Raw genomic sequence first — 26,253 nt, 5'->3', positions numbered from 1 at the left:
TGCCAGAAGTTGCTAACTTCTGTGCCTTGGCTTTAGGGTTAATCCTCAATTTTAAAAAAGCCACTGTTTACACTTGTCAATGTTAACTTCCTTTCATAATTTACTCAACTGGAAAAAGTATTCTATAACAAAATGTATACAATTTAGTAATTGTACAAAACAGGAATTTAGCAAGATGACATTGGTTACAGTCACCAGCATGAACACTCAATACTTTTCACTGCCATTTCCATGAAAAGCTCAGGTAAATAAAATGTTACTGGCTAAAAAGTCACAAGAGGAGCAATTTGAAACTTCACATACAACAGCAAAGTTAATCTTCTACAGTAATACTGACACACGATCACTAAGAGGCTCCCATGATGCCGCTGTACTCTTGGAATGTCTGGTTTCAGAGTCCATCTTCTACACAAGATGTCAGCTTCCCAAGACCGAACTTGAAGCATTAGATAGAATACAAAATAAGGAGCTCTTTATTATTATTTATACAAAACCGGTACATTAAAAAAAAATTAAGATTCAACAACTCTGCTGACCCCCTGAGGAAGCTAAGAGCTTTTATGGGTCCATCAAAGGAGCCCGTAAATGATTCAGTCACCAAGCTCCTGGCCACAGGAACAAGGCACACAGCTCCAGGGCCATTCATGTGGCTCCGTCATTGGCTCTGCAAGCTGACTTTCCCTTCATTAGGCTTGGCAAAGCAAGCCAGGGTTTCCTGGACAACACTAAAGAGCACTGTCTTCTCTGGCCCAAGGTAGAGTATTTTATCAGTGTAACGTTGAGTTCTTTTATTTCTTAAAACACTTTCAATAAACTCCTAGCATAAGACACTTTATTACAACATATACAGATTTGATAGTTTACCCCAAAAATCTAGAATTCAGCTAAATAAGTTAAAATGTCTCTAAGGAAAGTTGGTTTAGAGAAATGGTCGTTTTCTTTAAAACTGTGTTCCCACACTCTAGAGTTCTGACTTGTCTGTCCCCTTGTCTAAGTAACACCAAGAGCTCTGCTATCTTTAGTGCAAAGCGTGGCACTTTCCTAAAGCCTGATGCTAAGACATGCAGTAGGCCAGCTGGCAACAATCTAGACAAGGCCTCTCTGAACCAAGACCTGCAGAGATAAATGCAGCGACTGTTTCTTCATTGAGAACCATTTCGCACTGCTTACTTAGCACATTGTTCTGTAGTTTGAGAATAAAAGTTAACTCTTCCTATGAAGAAGTAGGTCCCCTTCTGAAGAATAATGTTGTTTACCCCCAAAAATCAATAGACCAGCACCAAATGAATTATTAGTTTACAAAAAATAAACTTAAGATTGCAAAGTTCTACAACTCAGGCTAAATAAATATAAAATCAGAAGTTCTATCAGCTACAGTATAATTTAAAACTCCATTTTTAACCCACTGGGAGAAAGAAGGCCAGTCTCACACTCATCACCATGAACTCCATCATTTCATCAAACACCGTTTCCAGCTTGTGGCGGCTTTCAGAAACGAGCTGCAGATCACATCCGTGGTGCTCAGAGCATAAATCCACGTGAGATCTTTCCAGAACACAGCATGGAAAGGACCACACTGTTTCCAGATCTGAGGAGTCTCTGTAAAGGACCTCAGATGTCTCTGAAAGAGCCAGAAACCAGGCAGGCACCTCATTGATCACGTCCATTCATCTTCCACAAGACACTGCATTGAGATTTTTAATTCACAGATTTCATGTTAGTCCTTGAGAACCCAATGCCCGGGTTTAGTTCGGTCCTGTCAGGCTGCTCAGGCTGCCTTCTTGGTGCACGTTCCTTGCAGATCTTGCAAATTTATCTTCGATCTGTGTCAGAGAGAGAGGAAGTAGTAATACAGAAAACATCAGCAATGAAAAATTGGGGTGTGTGTATGTGCACGCGCACTCAAGTGTGTAGACCAGAAGACAACACTGGATGTTATTATCCCTTGGGCAACACCCACCCTTTATTTTGAGACAAGGCTTGGAACTTGCCAAGCAGGCTGGGCTCACTGCTCAGTTGAGCCCACGGGATCTGCCTCTGTACCTGCCCAGGGGTTGCATTTTAAGCTCATGCCACTACACCTGGTCTGTTTTTTTTTTTTTTAAATCTGGATTCTAGGGCTTGGACTCAAACATTTCAGTGGTGTTTCCCAGACCAGGACAGTAAAATTTGAATTTGGGAAAATTTCATATTCGAAGTCTTACCTGTTGTGAACCATGTGACTTCTTACAAGATGTCCTGCTGCCAATGCTGCCATCAAGGACAACTCCCCAGCCATCACAGTACCACACACAATTCGGGCAAGCTGCCGTGCATGTTCTCCAGGATTGTCTTTGCACGCTCCTTGAACACCGAGCATCTGTGATCAGACCAACACAGAAGATTACCACAAAGCATCAGAGGAGAACTAGATTCCACTACAAGTGGTAGGGAGATGTCAGGTCAGACAGCTAGGATTGACATAGCATGTAACTAACGCCCACAAAGCTAACTGGCACCATGCACTTACCTGCTTAATTAATCTCATGATTTATTAGACACATGCACCTAAACCATATATACGTGTGTGTGTGTGTGTGTGTGTGTGTGTGTGTGTGTGTGTGTGTGTGTACGTACTTAGAATCCCTATACGTATCTGGACACACTAGGTTAGACTGGGAGAAAGCAAGGACAAAAAAGATCAGCGAAAATAGAGTCGAGTGATGTGATGTCAGGTAGACACATGTATCCCTGATGTGATGGTTAAACTTGGTTATCAACTTGACACATCTAGGAAGAGGGAACCTCAAGGGATAAACTGCCTCCAGAAGTCTGGCCTGTGGGCATGCTTGTAGGGTATTTTCTTGATTGCTAATTGATGAAGGACCCAGCCCACATAAAAGTACAATAGCTGAATGAGAGTCTAGGAACAAGCCAATGAGCAGGGTTCCTCCATGGTCTCTACTGCCTCTAAGGTTCCTGCCCTAACCCCTTAGTAAGAAAGTTCTACCTAGATGTCTAAGTTGAAATAAACCCTGTCTTTCCCAGGTTTATTTTAGTCAGTAAGAAAAAGAAAAGAAAGCAGAACAACGGGGAGTCCAAGGTAGCTCGAGAGCAATGCTGTGTACCTGCAGACAAGCTTGCTGAGGTAGGAGGTTGGTCCCACCACCCACGGTTCCGATCTCTATAGACGGCATGGTGCAGCTGATATACAAGTCTTCATTGGTGGGACCGCTTGCTTCCATTAAAGTGATACAGTTTGAACTACCCACATTCTGGGCTGCGTCCTGGAGGGGACAAGGGAAATACAGTACAGTTCCTTCCCTTACAACAACAGAGCAGAAGGCAAAGTGGGGACCGGCAGGCTCACCTGGCCGCATGCAATGTAGATAGCAGTGACGATGTTCGCTGCATGGGCGTTATAGCCTCCTATGCTCCCGGCCATGGCAGAACCCACCAGGTTCTTGTTAATGTTTACGTCAATCATCGCTTCCGTTGTTGTCTTTAATACCTAGACCACAGAGGGCAGATTTACATACTCCCCCAGGAGAACCACGCAAGACACACTCATATCTACCTCTCTACCTCTAGGAAGCAAGGGTGTAGATGTGGCCCCATTTAACTGTCCCAAGAATGCTACATGCAGATAGGCATGAAAAAATAAAACCATTTTAATGGAAAGCACAACCCTACAAATGTAATCGTATTAAAGATGTTAGTATTGTCTTAATTTTTTATTATTTTAAATTTTTCTTTCAGCCACAGCTAGGTCAGACCTCACTATGTAGCCCACACTGGCCTCATACTCGCAGAGATCCCCTTGCCTCTGACTCCCTAGAGCTGGGATTATAGTTGTGGGCCACCACACCTGGCTCCAACCCAACTAAAGATACTAAGACTTTAAAGTGGGCTAACTTCTCATCCATCACGTACCTCCCTCACCACCTTGGCTGGAATGACAGCTTCACACACAACTGTCTTCCCTCTCCCTTCGATCCAGTTTATGGCGGCAGGTTTCTTGTCGGTGCAGTAATTACCACTGACTGCCAGAATCTGCATTTCAGGGAAGAACTCTTGAAGCTTCAGAAGTGCCTTCTCTGTGCCCTAGGAAGAAGCGAAACAAAATGTGCATGGATTCCCCATTCTGAACACCTTAACTAATAATTCTAAATGCAGTCGTTCAGCACATCCAAGTTATCATGTAGCTCATGTCCAGAACTCTCTTTATCTGATGAAGCTAATGCTCCACAGCCTGTTGAAACAATGACCCAGTTCCTGCCCCTGCTAGCCCAACACCATTCTATTGGTGTCCACAAACTTAATGACTCTGGCTAGCTCGGGTAAGTGGGACCATTATAGCACCGTTTTGTAACTGGTGATTGATTCCACTTTGAACCATGTTCTATTACCATGTCTCTTACTCATCCATGTATTACCCAGTAAACACTTAGGCAGCTTCTGCCTAGTGGCTAGTGTGAATAACGCTACTATGAACATGAGTGTACAAACATCTCTGGAGACTGTGCTTTCAACTCCAAAAGTAGAATTGGGAGATGACATAGCAATTCTATTTTCAAGCCGTTGAGTATTTAAAACCTCAATGAGAATTTAAAAAGCTTATGATTTTCCTCTTTCTGAATAATCTTTATAAACAAATCTGTAACCTGACTAGATGATTTAATATTTTCTCTTTGTCATTAGTAAAGAATTATCAGCAAAATAAAATGTACACCATACAAAAACCTCTCAGGAAACAGAATGAACGGATTATACAAGCAAACCAGATATATTCAGTATCTTTAAGTATTTCTAAGCAGGATGATACACGCCTGTAATCCCAGCAATTAGAGTCAGAGACAGGAAAACTGACCACGAGTTGCAGGTCAGCCTGGCTCATATAAGCACTCCAAGTCATCCAGAGCTATAGTGAGTCAGTCTCTCTCTCTCTCTCTCTCTCTCTCTCTCTCTCTCTCTCTCTCACACACACACACACACACACACACACACACACAATAAATAAATAAATAAATAAATAAATAAATAAATAAATAAATAAATAAATATGAAGAAAAGGGGAGAGGGGAGTATCTAGAAGAGTTGAGTTGCAAGATTTGGGGATGAAGCTATTTTGGGGTGGCTGGGGAAGGCTCAGAACTGATCTGGGGCTCCACACACCGACCTGCACTCTTGCTCAGCACTGAGCTAAACACCCTTGATGCTAATCCTTACTGGGGAGGGGATTATTGAAAAAGGCTCTGAAGTGTTAACCCCAGATCCTTCCCACCCCTTGTGAGTACATTTACAACACAGACAGTATCGCTCTAAACCAGGGCAGCTAGGCAGACAGCTGGCAGCTGCTCTTCCTGAGGACCTAAGTCCAATTCCCAACACCCTCTGGGGGCTCCCAACTGTATAAAACTCCAGTTCCAGAGGAATCAGATGGCCTCTGTGGACACCAGGCACACATGTGGTGTACAGACATACATGCACCAAAACATACACATTTTTAAAAAACCTAATTAAAAAAAATATATGACCTTCAAGTGTGGCCTTACTCCTTTCCTAGATATTTTCTGGGAGTCTCAAAAACAAGACTCAACCCTTTTTTACAGTAAAAATGTCTTATTTCCCCGGCAACCCTGTGATCTAGGGCTTTACCTTAGCTGTGCCCTTTCCAATGCACAGGAACAAACCAAGATCACACTGGGCTCAAGTCCAAAGCCACCAGAAACAACATGGATAGCTGCTATAAAGAAACTTGACTGTGACTGAGACGCCCAGACATGGGGATATCAACTTTCTTCCTTGCTCCTCTTTTTCTAAATTCTTGTGCTTAAAGTGTTTGTGTTTTTTAAATAAACTCTAACTTTGCTTCAAAAAAATAAAAAAAATAAAATAAAATTAATTAATTAATTAAAAAAAGGCAAATAGAAACACCACTAAACCAAGCTATATCAAACAATATTAAGCTTTTAATAAACATGTGAAATAAATGAACTCTTTAAGTATGTAACATATGGACATGATGTATCAATAAAGAACATGGCTGTATGTGGCAGGACACAATTATAATCCCAGCACTCAAGAAAGCAGAGGCCCAAGAGTCACCATGAGTTCAAGGACAACCCAGGCCACACGATGATTTCCCATGTGCCCATCTGAACCCTTTCATCCACAGTGGATCTCTGCTTACCTTTGAAATCATATTCATCCCCATGGCGTCCCCCGTCCTGGACTGGAAACGGATGTATAGGTTGCGTCCTGCCATAGTCACATGAAGTTTCTGTAGACGTGCAAATCTGGAAACACAAGGTTTGCATTTTAATCCAAGATGAGGAATTTCATTTTTTTATTTATTTTTAACTTTTTTTTTAATTTTTTGTTTTTTCAAGACAGGGTTTCTCTGTGTAGTCCTGACTGTCCTGGAATTTGCTCTGTAGACCAGGCTGGCCTCAAACTCAGAGACAGACAAAATCTGCCTGTCTCTGTCTCCTGAGTGCTGGAATTAAAGGCGTGTGTCACCATCGCCTGGTAGGAAATTTTATTTTAAATCTACTTCAGTGTGGAGTATTTTTTCTTTAACAAATGAAGGATAATCAGCTGAGTCTCATTCTCAGACACTGACTAAAGGTGGACTAACGTCTTAAAACACTTAAGTCCAAGTAAGATAAACACATTGGCTTGACCTGCCCAGCAGCTGACATCTACTGATTATGCTTCCGTGTGATTTTAATGGTCTTCATTCAAAGTAAACCTATAACTATACTAACACTCCCATTATGCCTAGAAAATCCTTCTCTAGGGCAAAATAACAATCTAATCAGATGTATTAGCCCAGCTTCTATCTTTCCATTTACTATTGCTGCCTGTGAGTGGGACTAAGGAACTGGACTCGGGCCATCAGGCACGTACGGTAAGTGCGTTTTCCTGCTGAGCCATCTCACCAAGCTTTAAAAAACCAATTTATTTCTATGAGGTAATTCATCTGAACCAAGGTTCCCCTTAACCAAGAATAGTTATTCCTGAATGAATGGATCCAGGGCAGTGCTATGTCATTGGAAGCAGGCAATAGATCAATGACTAGCTTTAGCTATCACAGAAAACAAGTATAGTCTCCACGCATGCCCAGCACACACCTGCTGGTGCTATCGAAGGCCTCCTTTATCACTTCGAAGCCTTCTGGGGTTTCCAGCCAGGCCTTCACTTCTGCCGAGTCACAAGCACGAGGAAGTCGCACCACTGGGCCTCGGGTCATCCCATCTGCAAGGACCCGGCTGCTGGCACCACCACCAAGCTAAACCGAGGATTACGGGAACATTAATCCAGAAAACACTTCAATCTCTTCCAAAGCTCGTGACTATTCCCCAAATCTGTCTTGGTCTCCTTACCCTGCCCGCCCGCCTGCCCGCCCGCCCGCCTTATTCTTTAAAGCAAACAAATCCCCACTTACACCTATGGCTCTGCAGCCTCTGTTGGTACTGGCCACAAGACAGCCTTCCGTTGTTGCCATTGGAACCTGGTACTCTTTCCCATCCAGGCACAGGGGCCCTGCCACTCCAACAGGGATGGGCATATATCCAATCACATTCTCACAGCAAGCTCCCATCACCTAAGAAACACAGGTGTGCAGCACATGAAAACCCCTGTTGTAATGGACAACAGCTCATCTCGTCCCTATCACTAACAATTCTTCACTTAATCCTATAAGATATTCCAACAATATTTTTAATGTATTCTTTAGGTTGTCATGGTGCTGGGGATTAAACCCAGGGCCTCACCAATGTTAGGCAAACATTCTATCACTAAGCTGAACCCACCCCAAATTTCCTCTTTAAAAATATTTAAACTGGTTGGGTGTGGTAGTGCACGCCTTTAATCCCAATACTCGGGAGGCAGAGGCAGGCAGATTTGAGTTCAAGGCCAAGCTGGTCTATACAGTGTTCCAAAACAGCCAGGGCTACACAGAGAAACCCTGTCTCGAAAAACAAACAAACAAAAACTTTAAACTGTTGGACTCTTCCAGCCACAACTGTAAAAACATGAAAAACACTTAAGTAGCAGTGGCGGGTCAAGTACAAAGCAAGCCCTCCTTAATCAACTAACATACCAGAGAGTAATTATAATCTCTGTAAGGCAGGTACTGCAGAGAAGAAGGCTCCGGAAGCTTTGTGGAGAGGAGCTGCCGGCGAATCGATACCCCACGTTCATGAGTCTCCATTAGAGTTTCCAACTTGTAGGCTGGGATGTGCTTGGCATTGACCAACTGGATGATCTCTGCATCACTGAGGAACTTTGCACCTTTCTGAAGAAATGGGAAAGTGGGAGAGAGATGGCAGGAGAGTCAAGAACTGCAATTCACAAGCCAAAGACAAAAAAGCTGAAAGCCCACAGTGCAGAGCTGCGTAGATGACAATAATGTATGCATCAACCCCGAGGACATAAATATTCGGCCAGACTCTTCCATTCTCTCGGAAAAGAACCGTACCCAGAACAAAACCTTGCCCTCAGTCCAGCTCCCCTATCTGCTGTGGGCCTGGCCACATTGTAAACTTACATGCTCATGGACTGATCAATAAAAGCCAATCAATACATATTTGCTACAATATCATAGGCAATGTGTACATTACACAGTAGTATTTTTGTGTACAAGCTGTGGCCCTTAAACAGCTCAGGACCCCACTCTCAAGAGCACTAAAGAGTACAAGAACAGTAAAAGGGAAACTCGGAAGCCTTTGGGTTTGTAAAGAGGGAGACAGTTTGAACAGAAACTGTCAAGGAGAGCCAGGGGAACGGCTCGGTGGGTACAGTGCTTGCCATGCAGGCCTGAGGACCTGAGTTCAGATCCCGGCACCCACAGAAAAGCCAGGCACAGTGGTTACATCTGCAACCCAGCACTGGGCAGGAAGAAGACGGGCAAAAGCTGGCAGCTTGCTGTGCCCAGTTTAGCCAAAATGGCAAGCTCCATGCTGAGTGAGAGACCCTGTCTCACAAATTCAGATGAAGCCAGAAGGTATGGTACCACACGCCTTTAATCCCAGCACTCAGGAAGCAGAGGCAGGTGGATTTCTGTGAGTCCAGGTCAGACAGGAATACAGAGTAAAACCTTGTCTCAGAAACAAAAACAAACAAACAATGGTGGAAAGAGACTGAGGAAGACATTCCGTGTGAGTCAACCTTCACTCTGCCCACCCACATAAGAAAATAACATCCAAAGTTTACGTTTTTTATAAAAACAACAACAACATAACCCATGTTCATAAATACATAAGTGAAAATAAAACAAATGAAAATGAAATACACCCCACATGTACACACAACGATCCTGTTAACACAGCACCGCAATGAGGTCTGGCTACGGGCACACATTTTTGGTTTTGTTCTCAGGTGCTGGTAGGCTCACACACATGCCAGGCTACACTCCCAGCCTAGGCACTGTGACACGGGTACAACAATCACACCCACAGTCTAATACTCTGCAAGAGAAATGTCCATGCTATCTCCAGTGGAACATACAACAGACTTATAAAAGTATACAGACATGATGGCTGCCAACTGCCAGAAGAAAAGAGCGGGATGTTTATCCAAACACTGGTGTCAGATCAGTTACACAGGATGAGTAAGTCCTCAAGGCCTAATGGACGGCCGATGATGAATGTTAGCTCGAGTATGTTAATCATACAGAAAGAAGCTATGCATCTGAAATACAACCAATTTCCTCTGTCAATTATATCTTAATAAAGTGAGGGTCAATGGAACTGTATCTTACCAAACATGAAAAAGAGTTTTGAGACAAGGTCTTACTATGTAGCACTAGCAGACAGGGAAAACATTAGTTAGCCGAAGCAGATATGGCTGGAAGTATGAATGGACATATATAAACATGGAGGCAGAACACGGTGCTCAAAGCTCCGGGAGGAAAAGCTAGCTCCCTAGGGAGATTAAAAAGCACAAAACAAAGCTTTGGTCTGGGAAGCACAGCCCATGTTCCTACACAGACGCATCTCTATAAGAAACAGTAACACACTACACAGTTGTGATTCTGTGTACAGTTTCCTCAATGGCAAATATCTTGGGGCTATTACTAAAGCCTCTTGAGCCTGGGCTGCTCATCTCACAGATGGAGAAAATGCCTCCAAAGGCTGTAGGAGAGAAATCCAGTTGTTGATAAGCCACGTAACACAGTGTCTATAAGCCGGTGGGCCCCGGTAGTACGAGTTTTTACTTCCTTTGGTTAAAAACAAATAAAACCAAAAACAACCCCCAAGTGGAAGTGCACACCCCATCCTCACCTCAGCACTCTCCAGGATCTGCAGACATTCTTCAGTAGGCCGAGGCTCACTGGGGAGTTCAATCTCAGGCTCCTGTGTCTCCTGTGCCACCAGAGGGCTGGCTCCAGAGGCTCCAAGCACAAATGTAGCTCTGCTTGCAGTCTCCGCTTCCGCCACTAAGGGTTTTATAACCTCAACTGGGTGAGAGGCAAAAGGACATCTCAAAACTCTGTAAGCACTTCCAAATGAACTCAGCTTCAGGGTCCATCCTCGGACAGAGGAACCAAAATGAAGAGAACAGGAAAGTACCTTTTCTATCCTGGTTCGTTCCCAGCTCCTCCTCCACTGACGAAAGCTTCTGGTTTCTTCTCACAAGCAGAGGCTCACGTCTGCAACAGTTGTCTTGGGCTTTCTTTGGGGTCACGACAGGAGATGTTATAGGATTTTTTAATGAGAGTGTTGACTCTGTCTCTGCTTGTTCAAAGAAAATGTATTTGACAGCCAACAGGAAAGCTAAACTCAGGGTAATCACTTGTTCGATGTCCATGCTGATCATCCTGAATGAAAGCAGATAAGCATGTCAGTTCAGAAATATAAACTTCACGGCACAACCTTTTAAGAGTGCAGAGTACTGTGGCTTTCACTCAGTCAACTTACTTGGAGAGATAAAACTGCCAGAGAGAAACACTTGGTTCAATTCTCTTGGACACATCTTCATCCAGTCCCAAGGAGACCTTAGAATGTTCTGTTGTGCTATTCTGAGGGGAGGGATCAGCTATCCAGCGACTGTGAGCATGAACGAGAACCAGGCCTAAAGACTGAAGGAACACATTTTCAGTTGTGCATCCTCTGCTTTCTCATCCCTCCCAAGTCCACAACCAGACATTACCTTCCTACCTTCCTTGGCCCCACCTCATTATGACAAGAAAGCCCTCAGTTTGTTAGGTGACTAATAAAAGCAGTGTTCCTATCACGGTTCAAACATTCCAAAGAATAGGCTTTCAAAGACAGAGGAACTTGCAAAATCTATGTAGGGGAGCGAGAATAACAAAGACCAGAAGGCCCGAGGGGCACAGGCAAACACCTGGAATCGCCACACTCAGGAGGCTGAGGCGTGATGGTTTCAAGTCTAAACCAGCCTTGGCTATCTAGTGTGATCCCGTCTCAATACAACACACTAAAGTCCCAGAACTTCAAAGAAACAAAGAACAAATTCTGAGAGAAGAGAGGACAGTGGAATGTCACTGAAAGGGCCGAATGCTACATACACAAGACAGGAACTAAAAACACAAACAAGAGTCCCCAAGAACCCAAAGCATAAGAAACACTGAAACCACAGATCCTGGTAGAGAAAAACGCCATTACCATAATCATCTTGACCCTTTGGGTTACAGGGTTTGGCTTATTCTCCTCTTCTTCCAAAACTCGGGCAAAATGGCTGAGCTGCCAAATTGGACGACCCTCTCGGCTCTCCCGAGAAAGCTACAAAGTAAGTCAGCACTGCGTTAGAGGTGTGCAGCTGATTCAGGGGAGGGGACAGAATGAGAAGAATATGCTTCTAAACCAATGCCGCCAGGAAAATCATTCTCACCTCTAGGACCAGGGACACACAAGCTGGGAAGAAGGTCATGAACACGAAGTAGTTGGCAAGCACAGACATGCAGCCAAAGCAGCACATGATTTCCAGCTGCCGCACCCCTGGTTGGAGAAAAGGAAATGCAGAGCTGGTAAAGGGTGGGTTTCTAACACGCCATCTCTCTCAAAGACTCTTCCTACAGGTAGACAAACCCGGGCAAGTTTTACCACATTAGGTCCTTTGCCACCTACTAGAAATCAGCAACTCGATGATGCTAAGACGTTAAGAACAGCAATTACAAAACTCTTAGTCCCTCAAGGACATGAACCTTGACTTCTCCCATGTCCCCAACATTACATGATGCTAGTGCCTGACACATCCGGATACAAATGTGCTTCCAATTCTGGTATAAAATGCTAGACTGGCTGAGACAAGCAGCTAGAGGCCCGGCTACTCTCCAGCTACCCTCCAATCTACTCCTCACCTAGACTCACTTATTGTCACAAAAGCTATTCACCTCTGTATCCAGGGAAATTTGTCAAAGAATATATCAATAAGCAGTTATGCCTTTCTGACACAGTATCTAAGTAAATAGTCCTTGCATACCACTAAGTTTGAATTCCATAGAACCTCTATAGTGCCTACCGATGTTCTTACAGTTTTGTTTCACTGACCTGCCTGAAAATGATACAATCAATGCAAAATGTAAAAAAAAAAAAAAAATCAAGATTAAAAATTAACAAACATTTCACCACATAATGTTTCAGAGGTGATCTGGTAATGTCAAAGAGAAGGTACCAGAACTGTAGAGGCCAGAAGAGAAATTAAGATCACCAACTCCTACTCTTTAACTCAAAATAAAAAAATTGCACTGAATATAAATTAAGAAACAGCCAGGCGGTGGCGGCGCACGCCTTTAAAACCAGCACTCGGGAGGCCGAGCCAGGCGGATCTCTGTGAGTTCCAGGAAAAGGCGCAAAACTACACAGAGAAACCTTATCTTAAAAAAAAAAAAAAAGAAAGAAAGAAAAAAGAAAAAGAAATTAAGAAACAATTCCCCTTTCTAATAAAAAAAAAACAAGTTAGAAAAGGCAATATAAAAACTCAAAGTGTATTTTATTTCTTAAATATGAGATCATCTGAGCAAAAGCATACATTGTACGTTTTTAATTTTACGTTATTTACTCTCATAACCATGGGCATTTGAGAAACCGCAAATTATAATAAAACCAATCTATACTTTAAACAGTAGGTGAATGGAATATTTTCACACTCAAACCATACTTAATTAATGATTAACAAATTAATCGTCAGCTTTTTTTCCCTAAACTCATGATGTCATCATTCTTCCTTACTGTCCCAAGAGGTCTTTCTGCCACTTTGGTACTACACAAGGAGACAGCACCAAGACTTCTAAAAGCTGTGGCCTGTGTGTGCACTAGGAATTAGATCTTCCCGTGTGCAAAGTACACACTACCATTGAGCTACACCCAGATCAACCTTTTTTTTGATCTGACTTTTTCAGAGTTGCTTCCAGGACAGGGTCATGGCTCAGTGGCAGACTGTGCCCAAAGCTTGTCCAAGCTCCTGGCTAAGCCCTAACACTGTAAAGGGTGGTGGCAGTGGGGTGGCTTCCTGATCTGAAGCCGCATCCCTAGTTCTGCACAGACACAAATGTCCTCCGTGGTCTGTGCAACCACACCTCCAATGCTTTTCTTCACTTTTCTAACCACGTCAAGACAAGGCATCAACCCCCCTGCTTCCCACGTCCGATTCCGATAACTGGCTGCCTTTGTTTCAAGGCCTGTCATTTCCTGCTCCATCTTCAACATCTCCCACACTCTTCTGCTTGAAGAAAATCAGGTGACTGTTTTCACCTGATCAACATTTGATTTGATTTTAGTAGTGCTGACATGATAGTATCTTCATTAAAACTCAAAATTGAACCTTTCAGAAGGTAATTTTTTAAAGTGTGTGTGATTATGGGAGCACATGTGTCACAGGGCATGCTCCAAGGTCAGGGGACAATATCCGCTGCCTGTCCTTGTGTCTGTGTCCTAAGTGACAGTCTCTTTGAGGTCCACAGGCTAGCTGGACCTTGAACTGGAAATTCTCCCCCCCCCCCCCCCCCCCCCCCCCCCCCCCCCCGCAACAGGAGCCCCGGGATGGCAGCTGTATGCTGTCATGTTTCCAGAGACCCCAACTTGGGTTCTCATTCTTGCACAGTAGGCGCTTCACCCCGAGTCGCCTCCCTAGCTCCCAAAACGTGAATTAAAGCATACAAAATATACATACATATATATGCTACCGAGTGAACCACTGAGCTCTATCCCCAGCAGCAGGCATGTAAATTTTAAAACGATTTAAAAGGCACATGGTTTTTCTTTCTTGAATAAAAACCTTTGTTGAACAGCAGAATATCTCTTATTACTATTAGAAATGTAAAGAAATATTATATATTTAATAAAATAATGAATACAAGACAACCAAGTATTACCCAAATGTTAGCTATGTAAGGGCTGGAGTGGTAGATTGCCCAACAGCTAAGGGTGACTCCTGCTCTTGCAGAGGACCTGAGCTTGGTTCCCAGCACCCATGTCAGATAGCCCACAGTGACCTGTAACTCCAGCTCCAGGGGACACAGATGGGGACACGGACACACGGATGGACGGACGGACGGACGGACACACACTCGTATGATTTTCATGAGAAAGCCATAAAATCTAGTCTAATGACTAGGAAACTTCATAATAGAAAAAGATAGATGACCCTAATTCAGATCTAGACTCTTGCAACCTCCAATGTGACAATTAAAATAAAGGAACTAAGTTATTAATTTAGTCTAGGCAACAGAAAGGGATTTCCAGAGCAGCCTTGGATGCCGTTGTAGTTATAAACCAATAGCAGAACCCAAACAGCACAAAGTGGAAAACAGAGAGAAGACAGTGAAGGTAGAAAACATCAGTAACCTGCTACTACAATTTTACCACACACATAGGTCCATATAATAATAATAATAATAATAATAATAATAATAATAGTAATACACTAATAATAACACTAATAATAGTTACAGTTCAAGGCCTTTAAAAGTCGGAATTTAAGAACAAACAACAGAAATCCAAGACCTTCTATTTTTCCCTTTAGTGACCTACTTAACTGTAAGTTTACAATTGAAATTGTTTACAAACCTGACATGGTGCCAACTCCAATTACGAGACATTCCACAAGAGCATCAAGGGTGAATGTGGGACCCAGAACTGCCATTCCACGAGCTATATTTTCCCTCACTTCATCCTAAAGTACAGACCAAACACATTGATGGTTGTAAAGTACAAGTTAACCCTTTAAAATGCTAGAGAGCAAGCATCTTATGTCCTACATTAATTATTTTTCTTATTTTACTACTTAAAGAACAATGTGATAAAATAGGATGCATTCAAGATGCAAAATGGGGCAGTGATACAATTCAACAACAACAAAAAGACCTAGTAGAACCCTGCTTTCCTTCCCATGGGTGACAGACTTCTAAGACCTTTTACCTTTACCTTTGAGGTGGTAGGTTAATCCCACCATCTAAATTTTCTCTAATTAAACCCTTCAACGTTTTATACTCTGGCTCCCACTGACAGAAGCTTAGTTGAGATTTCTTTGAAGTCACATTAGTACAATAAAACCTAGATAATTTTCTTATCAAAATGTTCAAATGATTAAAAACTTAATCAAGGCAGAATTATGAGCTCCTTCACAGCTTGGGGGGAGGGGTAGCTCAGGACTGAGCACTTGCCAAGCCTGTACAAGGTCCTAGGTTCAACGACTATCTCTGGAGGAAACGTACAGAAAGCTCTAATCTAAGTAGGACACAGTGGTGCATGTTTGCAGTCCCAGCACTCAGCTGACCAAGGCAGGAGATTACTATAATTCAGGAGAAACTGAAATACACAGAGTCTGTCTCAAAATAAAAAGTATTGATATAAGGTTGTTAAAACACGATGAAGTTAAGATGGGAAATGTTAATTTGAGGGGCTTAGAAACATGTGATCTGAGACTCTAGTCCACTAGATGTTATAGCTTGGATGTAAAATGTCCCCCAAAGGCTCACGTGTTTGGCCACTTGGTCCCCAGGAGGCGGGGCTTCTTGGGAAGGCTGAGGGTAGAGGCTCATGGGAGGAAGTGGATCACAGAGTGTGGGCCTTGTGCTTCCCCAGCCCGGCCCAACTTCCTGTGCACTCTCCTCCTGGACTGCACTAGGCCTCCAGTCCCTGCTAACACACCTTCCCCATCAAGATGAATTACACCCCTGGGGCCGTAAATCAAAAGAAACCCTTCTTCCTAACCTGCTCCATGAGAGCCATTTGGTCAGAGCAATGAGGAAAGCACCGGAAACACTTCCTCTATTCCTTAAGTGGGTTGACAGGTAGTGTCTACATCCAAGTCACTGCACTGTAATTTCAGAAGACTTTCAAAGGGAAAAATGGGAAAGTGAGGTCTAGAACTGTGACATTTTCGACAATGAAGAAATCTCATGAACTCGTTGTAAGAATAAACACAAGCAGAGGATCACTATCACACTGCAGGCTTCTGACTAACACTCACCTGTGAGTTGGAACTTAGGGCAAACTTGGCTAGTGCGCTCGCTCTAGAAAGGTCGATCAAAAGCAGGAAGAAGGGCAAAGCTTCACTGGGGAAACAAATCAGGACAAGTTCCAGTGAAAACGGGGAAAATACGGTTTTACAAAGTTCTTTACAATAACCCTTCCCATACCACATTTTGCACGGCTATGTAGTGCCATACTTTTCTGCTAGGATTCTTTGCAAGCCTCAAAGCTAAGAGATGTGCAAAATGCTTGAAGTTTATTCTGTTTCACTTTTTGAGACAAAGGCTCATGAAGCCCAGGCTGACATCTAACTTCTTATGTAGCTGAAACTGGCCTCGAACCCCTGATCCTCTCCATTCCTTCCTCAAATGCTAGAATTATAGACATTGCCATTATGCCCAGCTTAACTAAAAAAATTTCACAACGTTAAAATGTACATGAACATAGAGACACCTTTCAATGTTATTCTAGGTTTATTAAAAAATACTTGAATTAACATTGAGAAAAATGTATAAAAATAATAGTACTGCCGGGCGGTGGTGGCGCACGCCTTTAATCCCAGCACTCGGGAGGCAGAGGCAGGCGGATCTCTGTGAGTTCAAGGCCAGCCTGGTCACCAAAGCGAGTTCCAGGAAAGGTGCAAAGCTACACAGAGAAACCCTGTTTCGAAAAAACCAAAAAAAAAAAATAATAATAATAGTACTAAAAAAGCTATACTACCTCTCCCAAAGAGGTTAAAAAAACAAAACAAAAAAAAGCTTTCAAATAAGCAAACCCACAGCCACCACAATACTCCTGAAATGTACCCCTAGAAGATAATGGTGAACGTGAACAAAAAATTGTCTATAAAGATATTAACCACAGTGATATTTATGAAGAAAATCAACTTAATCCGATGTTAGATTAACAAACTACAAAATACTCATATAGAAGAATACTATATCGCCATCACTAATAATTTAACATTAAGGACATGAAAAGATGTAGATGAACTACACCAGGCAAAGAAGACTTAAGCATATATAGTACAACACTCAAAAAATGTCTAAAATAATGGGAAAGACTACACAGCAAATGTTAACAGTTAACACTGGCTAACAGCAAGAGCACAAGAGAAATTCCCCATATTTTCTAAACTTTTAAACTTACACCTCATCTTTATAACAGAGGGCATGAAGGTCCTTAACCTGTATTTTGGAGAATGCCCACTTGAGCCTTAAATACTTACTTCAAGCCTGTCAGCTCTTTGTCTAGGAAGTGAATGACAACTGTACTGAAGACAAAACTCGAGAAGATTGTGAACAGGCCAGCAATACCTAAAACGGAAAATTCAACACTCAGAACTCCTTACTACACAAATGCTAACTAACACTCAGTCTCATACAACACTCTGATAGAAACAATACCACTTTCCTTTATATTACTGAGACCTCAAACGAGAATATTTACTAAGAAGAATCTGGAAACTACTAAATGTACCCAACACTTTTATCAGCATCATGCACTTAGAAATTTCCACAGCAAATCAAAAGTCTGATAGCATGCAAAGAAGAAAACTAGTATTACCCAAAATGTATTTCGACCCAAGCTGACGTAAGTTCTGGAACTGGAAGTAAATGTACAGGATGGCGATGCACCGTGTGATGGTGAGGATGATGATGTCACTGCTCAGTACATCCTATTGGCAGAGAGAGAGGTTTCAATAAGTACTCGAAAGCAAGAACTTTGACTCTATGTCACTGGTTTACATATTATCACAAATATAAATGCCAGCATATTACAACCAAATCAAAATAGCCAACACAGAAATCGAAAACTGAATACAATTTTTAAGCAATCTGTAATTCTTCACAATCATTTTTCCCTCATAGTCCTTACAAAGGGTGTATTTCTCAGAGTCAAATACACTCACTAGTATTCAAAAAGCATTTTAAGTGCAATCCATACCATGTGATCAGCTGAGACTCTGAGGTAAGCCCACTAGAGAATACTACTCAGAACTCTTTTTGCTTATATGTTCTTTAAAAAGGAGACATTCTTTAGAAATTGTAATGTAATTTACTCTAGTCAAAATCAAATGAATCTCACTAACCTCTTCAAATTTGGGGCACTCATAATTCCAACCACAGATCTTGTTGTTGCCAGTAAACATGTTCATGGACATCATACAGATGGTGAGTGTCACTGTCCCCACAATAACTTCCCAGGGATGGGAGGCCACCAAGAGGCCATGCATACGGAAAAGTCTTGACAACATCGTAGCTACACGGTCCTTGGATCCTGGAGAGAACACCACGCATGAACCGTTAGCACACAACTCACTTTCAGGAAAACAAAAGGATGCCGTAAGCCCTGTGTGCAGCATCTTACACATAGGACTATTTCAGTGTTCCGAATAATTCCGGGAAGTAATTGTAATATTCTATTTAAACGACTCCTGCTACTTCTTTCAAACACTTAAATCTTTTATTACCCACTGGCAACCAACTTAGATGCAATTGTTTCTTTAAAAGTAAGTTTCAAACATAACCCCTTGTAATTATGTGAGCCTAGGGAAATAAAGCAAAAAGCAAACGAGAGAAACAACCATTCACATTTTCTAGTTACTCAAATAGAAAACCCATAAACACCCTCTTCACCATTCACATGCTTAAACAAAGGTAGCATCAAAGAAACTGCTTGTTGATTTCTTCCCAGAAATCATGGGGATTTATAAGTAAGACTCTTACCACCATTTCATTCTATAAAACATAAGGCAGGCAGAACGTTACTGGCACAATGTCTAACCAACTTCCCTAAGGTGGCTGTCCCTAGAAGTCTTTTCTGACAGATGCTTCTGTTAGTAAAAAGGGACCTGCATTTTGCTAGGATGGCTGCTTTTCTCCCAGCAAACTAGAGGGCTAGACGACCAATTTAAATGTGTTAGATGTGGAAGGCTCCTAAACTTTTACAGCTAGCCAAGACTGAAGAGTCAGGAGAAGTAAATGGCTGGCTAAAATGTGTGTCCCTATCATGCAGAAAGACCCACAAGGGGGAAAACACAGCTCAGGGAAAGGCCCTCTGTTGGACAAAACAAAACAAAACAAAAAAACTAACAACTCCTTGTCTGACAAGAGGATTCTCAACAAACTAATAGCAAGACGATCCGAGCTAATGACTACCACTCTTCCCATGTTTGCTGGCCAGTTAATAATTTTGACATTCCTATTAGAAGAGTAACCTTACAAGGCCACTAACGCCAGAGATACTTGTAAGCTTCATTTCTTACAGAAAAACTAATGAGCACAATGAAGACTATTACCCATAAAAATCAATCACACTTAAGATTTAAAAACTAGGGCCTGTGAGATGATTCGGTGGGCAAATGTACTTGCACCTAAGCCTCACTATTCCTCACACCCGCAGGTTGTACTCTGACTTCCACACTCATACCACGGCACACACAAGTGCACACAAACACACACAATTTAATGCAAAAGATGAAAAGAAAACCAATAACTGAGTCCATTGATTGTCAGAATTCAAACATATTCATTAAGAAAGCGACTTATCGCCAGGCGGTGGTGGCGCACCCCTTTAATCCCAGCACTCGAGAGGCAGAGCCAGGCAGATCTCTGTGAGTTCGAGGCCAGCCTGGGCTACCAAGTGAGCTCCAGGAAAGGCACAAAGCTACACAGAGAAACCCTGTCTCAAAAAACCAAAAAAAAAAAAAAAAAAAGAAAAAGAAAAAGAAAAGAAAGCGACTTATCTACTGATGAGAGAAAACAACAACAAATTTGGTAAAAGAAGGCAATAATGTACGGGGTGGGGGTGGGTAAGAAAGAGGGGGCTTGGTTTTTAAGAATGAAGCCAACTAGGAAATATTATCTCTAAAACACTCCATTTTCCCCTCTACATTTCAATCATACCAGACATGCCAGTATAACTGATTTCCAAGGTGGTCACAACACATTAATTCAATCATGAAATCAATTTTGTCAATAAGAACAGTTTTAATTAATTAAAAATAGAAAATAAAATCAAAGCAGTTTCTGGATAAGACAGGAAGCCTGGATGAGTACTATACATATTCCTGTATCATGAGATTATTGATGACAGTCCCAGTGGAATGTGTGTTTCTTACTATGGGTCTCAATTTTGAAAAGGCAGCAATTATTAGTAAGACACAAAGATGTAGCAGGCATTTGTCTGATTTGTTTGTGTTTTCAGTCTTGCATAACAAACTTTATCATTTGCCTTTCTAGCATCTTGCACTGATCAATAAATACCTGAAAACCAACAACTACCAAATGTAGCTAGAGTTTTCCTGCCTTGCCCACAGTCAGGACAAATCTCTGTCACTCGCTAGTCCCACAGCCGCTCAGACCCAACCAAGTAAACACAGAGACTTATATTGCTTACAAACTGTATGGCCGTGGCAGGCTTCTTGCTAACAGTTCTTATAGCTTAAATTAATCCATTTCCATAAACCTATACCTTGCCATGTGGCTCGTGGTTTACCAGCATCTTCACATGCTGCTTGTCCCGGCGGTGGCTGGCAGTGACTCCTTCTGCCTTCCTGTTCTCTCTTTTCTCCTCTCTGTTAGTCCCGCCTATACTTCCTGCCTAGCCAAGGGCCAATCAGTGTTTTATTTATTGACCAATCAGAGCAACACGTTTGCCATACAGAACATCCCACAGCAACCAAATAATGTTATTCAGGGCCTGGATTTAAAGGAGGAAAACTTTAAACATGTCCACTGGCTTTTCTCATATGGTCTCTTTTTTAAATCAGAAACTAAAACACTGCAAAATAGTCTGAAGAACTGGCTTCAAGGTCTGAGAAGGTAAATTAGTTTCAATTTGAGTCAAAATCACTTCCAATTCTCCATCTCTCACAACCAAAAGCTTGAATATTCTTCCCTATTATTATTCATCACCATTAAAGTTGATTTTGCTAAATTAAAATCTGAGTTGCTATCAGGAAGGCCCCAAATTGATTACAAATTAGTAACCCCAAACCTCCAACCGTATTCCATTTGGCATATCAGATTCTTTATCCAGCTGATTTCCTGGAGCACTGTCAATCCTACTTTTCCCTGCTAGGTGTAAATTCCTATTTTTGATATTGGGGGAGGGGAGAGGTTACACAAAATCCTGTGCACCAATCCAAACACAGAGAACCGCACCCACCTGGAAATACAAACTGAGCATGTTACCAAGGTGTGTCAGCAGTAACCACAATTATAAACTACCTCCTCTCAGGAGCATCCGCCCATTTCTGTGACTATGCAAAGCATTTGCAGGACAGAGAATCCAATTACAAGTGACAGCAGAGGGGCTGTGTGGCAATTCATAGAAGCTCAGAAAATAGCTTTTGTGCTGTACTGCAAGAATGCAATAACTTATCTAAACAAGCTACATAAGAGACATACGCCTACTAAGCCAAATAAAGTATACAGCAAACATTTCACAGACTCTTCAAAGGTTTGGAATTTTAAAGTTACTGGAATTCTTTTTTTCTTTTCTTTTTTCGAGACAGGGTTTCTCTGTGTAACAGCTCTGGCTGTCCTGGAACTCACTCTGTAGAACAGGCTGGACTGGAACGTGTGAAATTTAGCCTGGCTAAATTTACTGGAATTCTTAAATTCTAATCCTATCCAGGACTAGATCCATTCAGCACTGCCAATTACAGAAACGATTCTCTGATTCTTCCAGTCCATCCAGCACTCTGCCTTTCTCACACATTCCAATCTTTGATTGCATAGTATCTACACTGACCTCAAATGAATTAATATATGCATGTTGTCCCTTTGAGGGTAAGACCCCTAACCTATACCACAGTTACTTTGAATCCCAGTCGAATGTAACATTCTGCTTTCTTGACCTACCAACCACCACACAAGATCATCACCACCATCTTGCACTAGAAAACAGGTTTTACACCCAACCTCATTATACATCACCCTTCTCAAAGTCCATCTCCTCCTCATTTTGAAGTTCTCTGACCAAAGCATTAAGTGGAACTGTTGAGAACTACTATTTTGTGAGTTAAAAATAGTCCAATTTCAGATACTAGCAGTTTCATATGTGTTTAACGGCACAAATACCAATTCCAGAATATAGCTCATAGTCTACAAATGAGACAAAAATATGTGCCACATTCCCCCACAGACTCACACTTGTCCTTGAAATAGCTGTGACATCCACACAAGTTTCCATGCTAATCTGATAGTTTATGCACGACTTCTTCCTACTATTCACATACTAATTTCCATGTCTGCTTTCTGACAAATTTATCGAATTCTAGAAAGGCACCACAACAAAGCAAGCCCACAAAATGCAATCCAACCTCACAGTATATCCAAGTCTTTGCCCTAAATCCAAAGTAAGCAAACAAACATATTCCCTACTTTGTGAGATGCTCTAGTTGTACATAAAGACTTAGTGGTAAAGCCCAGACACAAGCGTTTCCTATGGCTTTACAGGACCTAGCCCGAAAAGGCACATCCTCAAGCAAATATCCCATACGATTACTCCAGATGGAATACATTAACCTCCTCCTATCTCAGAAGTCTATTGTTTAACTTGAGAACCTCGAAGGTCCCGTCTTCCTCATTCAAACCAAATAATTCCAAACGGGGTCCAAGTTAAGGACATCAGCATCCACGAGCCTACGCCCCTTAGGAGAAAGACAAGACCGACAGGCAGACCGACAGACTTTGGAGGGCTAGCTTTGCCTGCACTGACCTCGCATCCTCCTGGCCCAGTAAGCGGGGCATAACCTGGATCCCGGCTTTGGGTCAGTCTGCAGCCTACCTCGGGCCTTTCTCCATCACTTTAAAGAAAGGTCCTGCCGCAAGGCAACGCCGGCCTGGGCGTGAACACTTGTCTCCTAGGGCTCCATGAACATCCGCTCCCGCTGTCTGCCCCGCCTGCCTGACACTCGTTCTACCCGGATGACCGTGGCCGCCCGGTCAGCAGCACATCGCCCTCGGGACTGGACCCACGGCCGCCGGGCTGCTGCACTGGCCCTCGGGCCTGGCCGGCCCCACGGGTCGCCCAGGCCACCGCCCGGCCTCCGGGACGTCTCCTCGCGGCCCGTCCGGCCCGTCCACGGCCGCCTCGCGGGCCCCGGCCGGGGCGCGAGACCCGCCGCCCGCCAGCCCCGCGGCCACTGCCGGCGCCCGGTCCCCAGAGCCAGCCCCGCTCGCTCACCTCCGGATCTCAATGGAGGGCACCAAGCCGGCCCAGCCCGCCGTCTCCAGCCAACGGAGCCTCGGGCGGAAGGAACCGCGCTGACGCACGCTCCGGGGCCGCCGGGGCGGCCGCCAATAAGGAAGGATCGTCCGATCGCCCAGCCAATCGGCGGGCGGCTGCCCAGCCTGACGGCCTACGTCACGAACGGTCGCCTTAACAACCGCCCACGGCTCGCACCCGGGCGGAGAACGGGCACCGCACCATCTCTCACCACGGCCGAGCCAACCAATAGCCGGCCGAGTCCCAGCATCGCCGCCTTCCGATTGGCTCCTGAGCCGTGGGGGGGGTGGGGAGAGGGGGGCGCCCGCCAGGACGCTGCCCACCCGCCCGCCCGCCCTCCCGCCCGACCGCGCGGCGGGGCGGCGGGGGATCCCGCGGGTGGAGCCCCGCGGCCTCGGAATCCGGCCCGCCGGGCGCGACCTTCCCGTGGGAGGCCACGGTGTCCGAGCTGGAGCGTGGGGATGAACGCGGGGCCAGGTGGAGGAGGAAAAGCCCAGTTGTTCGTACAGAGATCTGGAGGAACTCATAGAACCCTAGCGGGGGGGTAGCGGGGGAAGAGGATTTAAAAAATGAAACGTGAGGGGCGGCGGGATGATGGCTCCGAGGCTGAAAGCGCTTCTCTCACAAACCTATCGATCCAAGTTCAGTCCCCCAAAAACCCACGTTAACAGTGGAAGGGGAAAGAAAAAAATAATAATCACGACGAAAGTTATCCTCGTGGAAATGTGTGGATCTGCATCCCTGTGGCATGTATGGTCCCTCATTTTAAAAAAAAGTGAAACGTGGCATCCAGGTACTACCCCCCTCCCCCACCCCCTGTGACTTTACCCATCATCTCCAGTGGCTCCGGCTCTCTAGGTCTCCTGTCGCACACTCTCTGGATTCTTGCTGAAGCGTCCCGCTCCTGGGTCCTCTCTGAATTCCCTCTGCCCTCCTGGCTGCGGGCCCCTTTATCATCTCTTACCGAAAACTGCAATAACCTATCCGAACTGGTCTTCCCACTCTTCGGCGCTTACATCTTCCAGTGCTTCTGGCGTTTCTGCTGCAGCAATCCTCCGCTTGTGCCATAGACCTGCTCCTAAGTCACCAGCCTTTTGCCTACGAAGAACCTGGCACTGCCAGGAGGACCCCACCCCACATGTCCTCCCTTCAGAGCCCCAGCCCTCCCTGTGTTTCAGCCTGAAGTCACTTGGTCCCGTCGATTGTACTGAATCTTCTGACACCCCCTGTTTATGGTCTTAGTTTAACCCGGATATACCTACCCACTTTAAATTTTGAAATCCTAATTATACCCCAAAGATCACTCATACGCCACCTCCTTTCCTGATTCTCTCAAACGTATGTCATCTCCTCTCTCTCTCCCTCTCCTTTGAACGCCCATAACATTTCCATAATAATCTATGACTTGTCTTACTATTTTATGTGGAAACTTCTTAAGGAGAGTCATTGGTATGTAACTATGTAACTGCTTTTCTTCACACACACACACACACACACACACACACACACACACACACACACACACACACTATGCGTGAGGGGGCCTTTCACGTGCACGCGTCTGTGCCTCGCATGTGCAGCCCAGTGCCCATGGAGGCCAGAAGAGGGCGTGGGATCTTCTGGAACTGGAGTTACACGGGCTGCTATGTAGGTGCTGGAAACTGAATGTGGATCCTCTGGAAGAATAGACCGTGTTCTTTCTAACTGGTCAGCCCCCTTAACTCAAATTTTAAGACCCTATATTTTGAAACAGTATACACTATACACTCAGTAGAACTTTTAATTAACCAGAGTATCTCATTAGAGTTGCATAATTGTTACAAAATAGGGATGGCTCCCGTTTCACATAAAGAAGATGTTAATCAACTTGAAGTGACTGGAAAACTAAGATTTCATTCTATCTTTGTTTGTTTGTTTTTCGAGACAGGGTTTCTCTGGGTTAACTTTGCGCCTTTCCTGGATCTCACTCTGTAGCCCAGGCTGGCCTTGAACACGCAGAGATCCGCCTGCCTCTGCCTCGCAAGTGCTGGGATTAAAGGCGTGCGCCACCACCGCCCGGCCTAAGATTTCATTCTACATCTAAAGCTTGAGCTAAGTGTTATAAAATCGGGATGGCTCCCATTTCACACAAAGATTTATTAAGCAACTTGAACTGACTGGAAAACCAAGATTTCCTTCTACATCTAAAGTTCGAGCTGCTTGGGTTCCCTTCCACTGCCCCAGGATAGAACCTTCGTTCATATCTTTACCAAACACGCTGAAAAATTCATTCTGTACAGTGAATGGTGGTTAGGGCTGAAAATAAACGGCAAATACAATGCACGTGCCACCGGCCAAAGCGAAGAAAACTGGAAAGAACTGGCCAAAGATGGCGATATTTTATTAAGAACTTCTTAAAAGGGGGTATGGGGAGAAAGACAGGAAAGGAAAAGAAGGCAAGAAAGTAGAGAACGAGGGGGAAGGCAAGGCATAGATAAGTCCAGGAACCTAGAAACCCTGTCATAGTCTTTGTTTTTAAAAGTGTGAAAATCTGTATCTCGTTACAGATTGTACAGATTGCTACTGATAAAGTCAGATGTGGTGGTGCATGCCT

General features: G+C 43.7%; 1 protein-coding gene across 2 annotated transcripts; it reads right to left on the bottom strand.

Moving 5' to 3' along the window:
• Nucleotides 1–76: 76 nt before the first annotated feature.
• Nucleotides 77–24,805, bottom strand: Hmgcr (3-hydroxy-3-methylglutaryl-CoA reductase). 2 transcript variants are annotated; one of them, XM_037209486.1, is made up of 20 exons: nt 24,489–24,805; nt 18,514–18,701; nt 17,988–18,099; nt 17,650–17,737; nt 16,420–16,504; nt 15,015–15,120; nt 11,839–11,945; nt 11,613–11,729; nt 10,905–11,065; nt 10,557–10,804; nt 10,269–10,444; nt 8,087–8,281; nt 7,430–7,588; nt 7,116–7,273; nt 6,173–6,278; nt 3,913–4,083; nt 3,350–3,490; nt 3,108–3,266; nt 2,205–2,359; nt 77–1,823 (listed from the first exon to the last, which is right to left on the bottom strand). In XM_037209486.1, the coding sequence occupies exons 1-20, from the start codon at nt 24,493–24,495 to the stop codon at nt 1,769–1,771; spliced, it is 2,694 nt and encodes an 897-aa protein (XP_037065381.1). In that variant the 5' UTR covers nt 24,496–24,805; the 3' UTR covers nt 77–1,768. The 2 variants fall into 2 exon arrangements, with proteins under 2 accessions (XP_037065381.1, XP_028727519.1); XM_028871686.2 differs by lacking the exon at nt 24,489–24,805 and adding an exon at nt 23,619–23,725.
• Between the last annotated feature and the right edge of the window lie 1,448 nt (nt 24,806–26,253).

This window comes from Peromyscus leucopus, chromosome 11 (assembly GCF_004664715.2).
Source record: "Peromyscus leucopus breed LL Stock chromosome 11, UCI_PerLeu_2.1, whole genome shotgun sequence".
NCBI classification, from domain to species: Eukaryota; Metazoa; Chordata; class Mammalia; order Rodentia; family Cricetidae; genus Peromyscus; species Peromyscus leucopus.
This window is presented reverse-complemented; position numbering and strand designations above follow the sequence as displayed.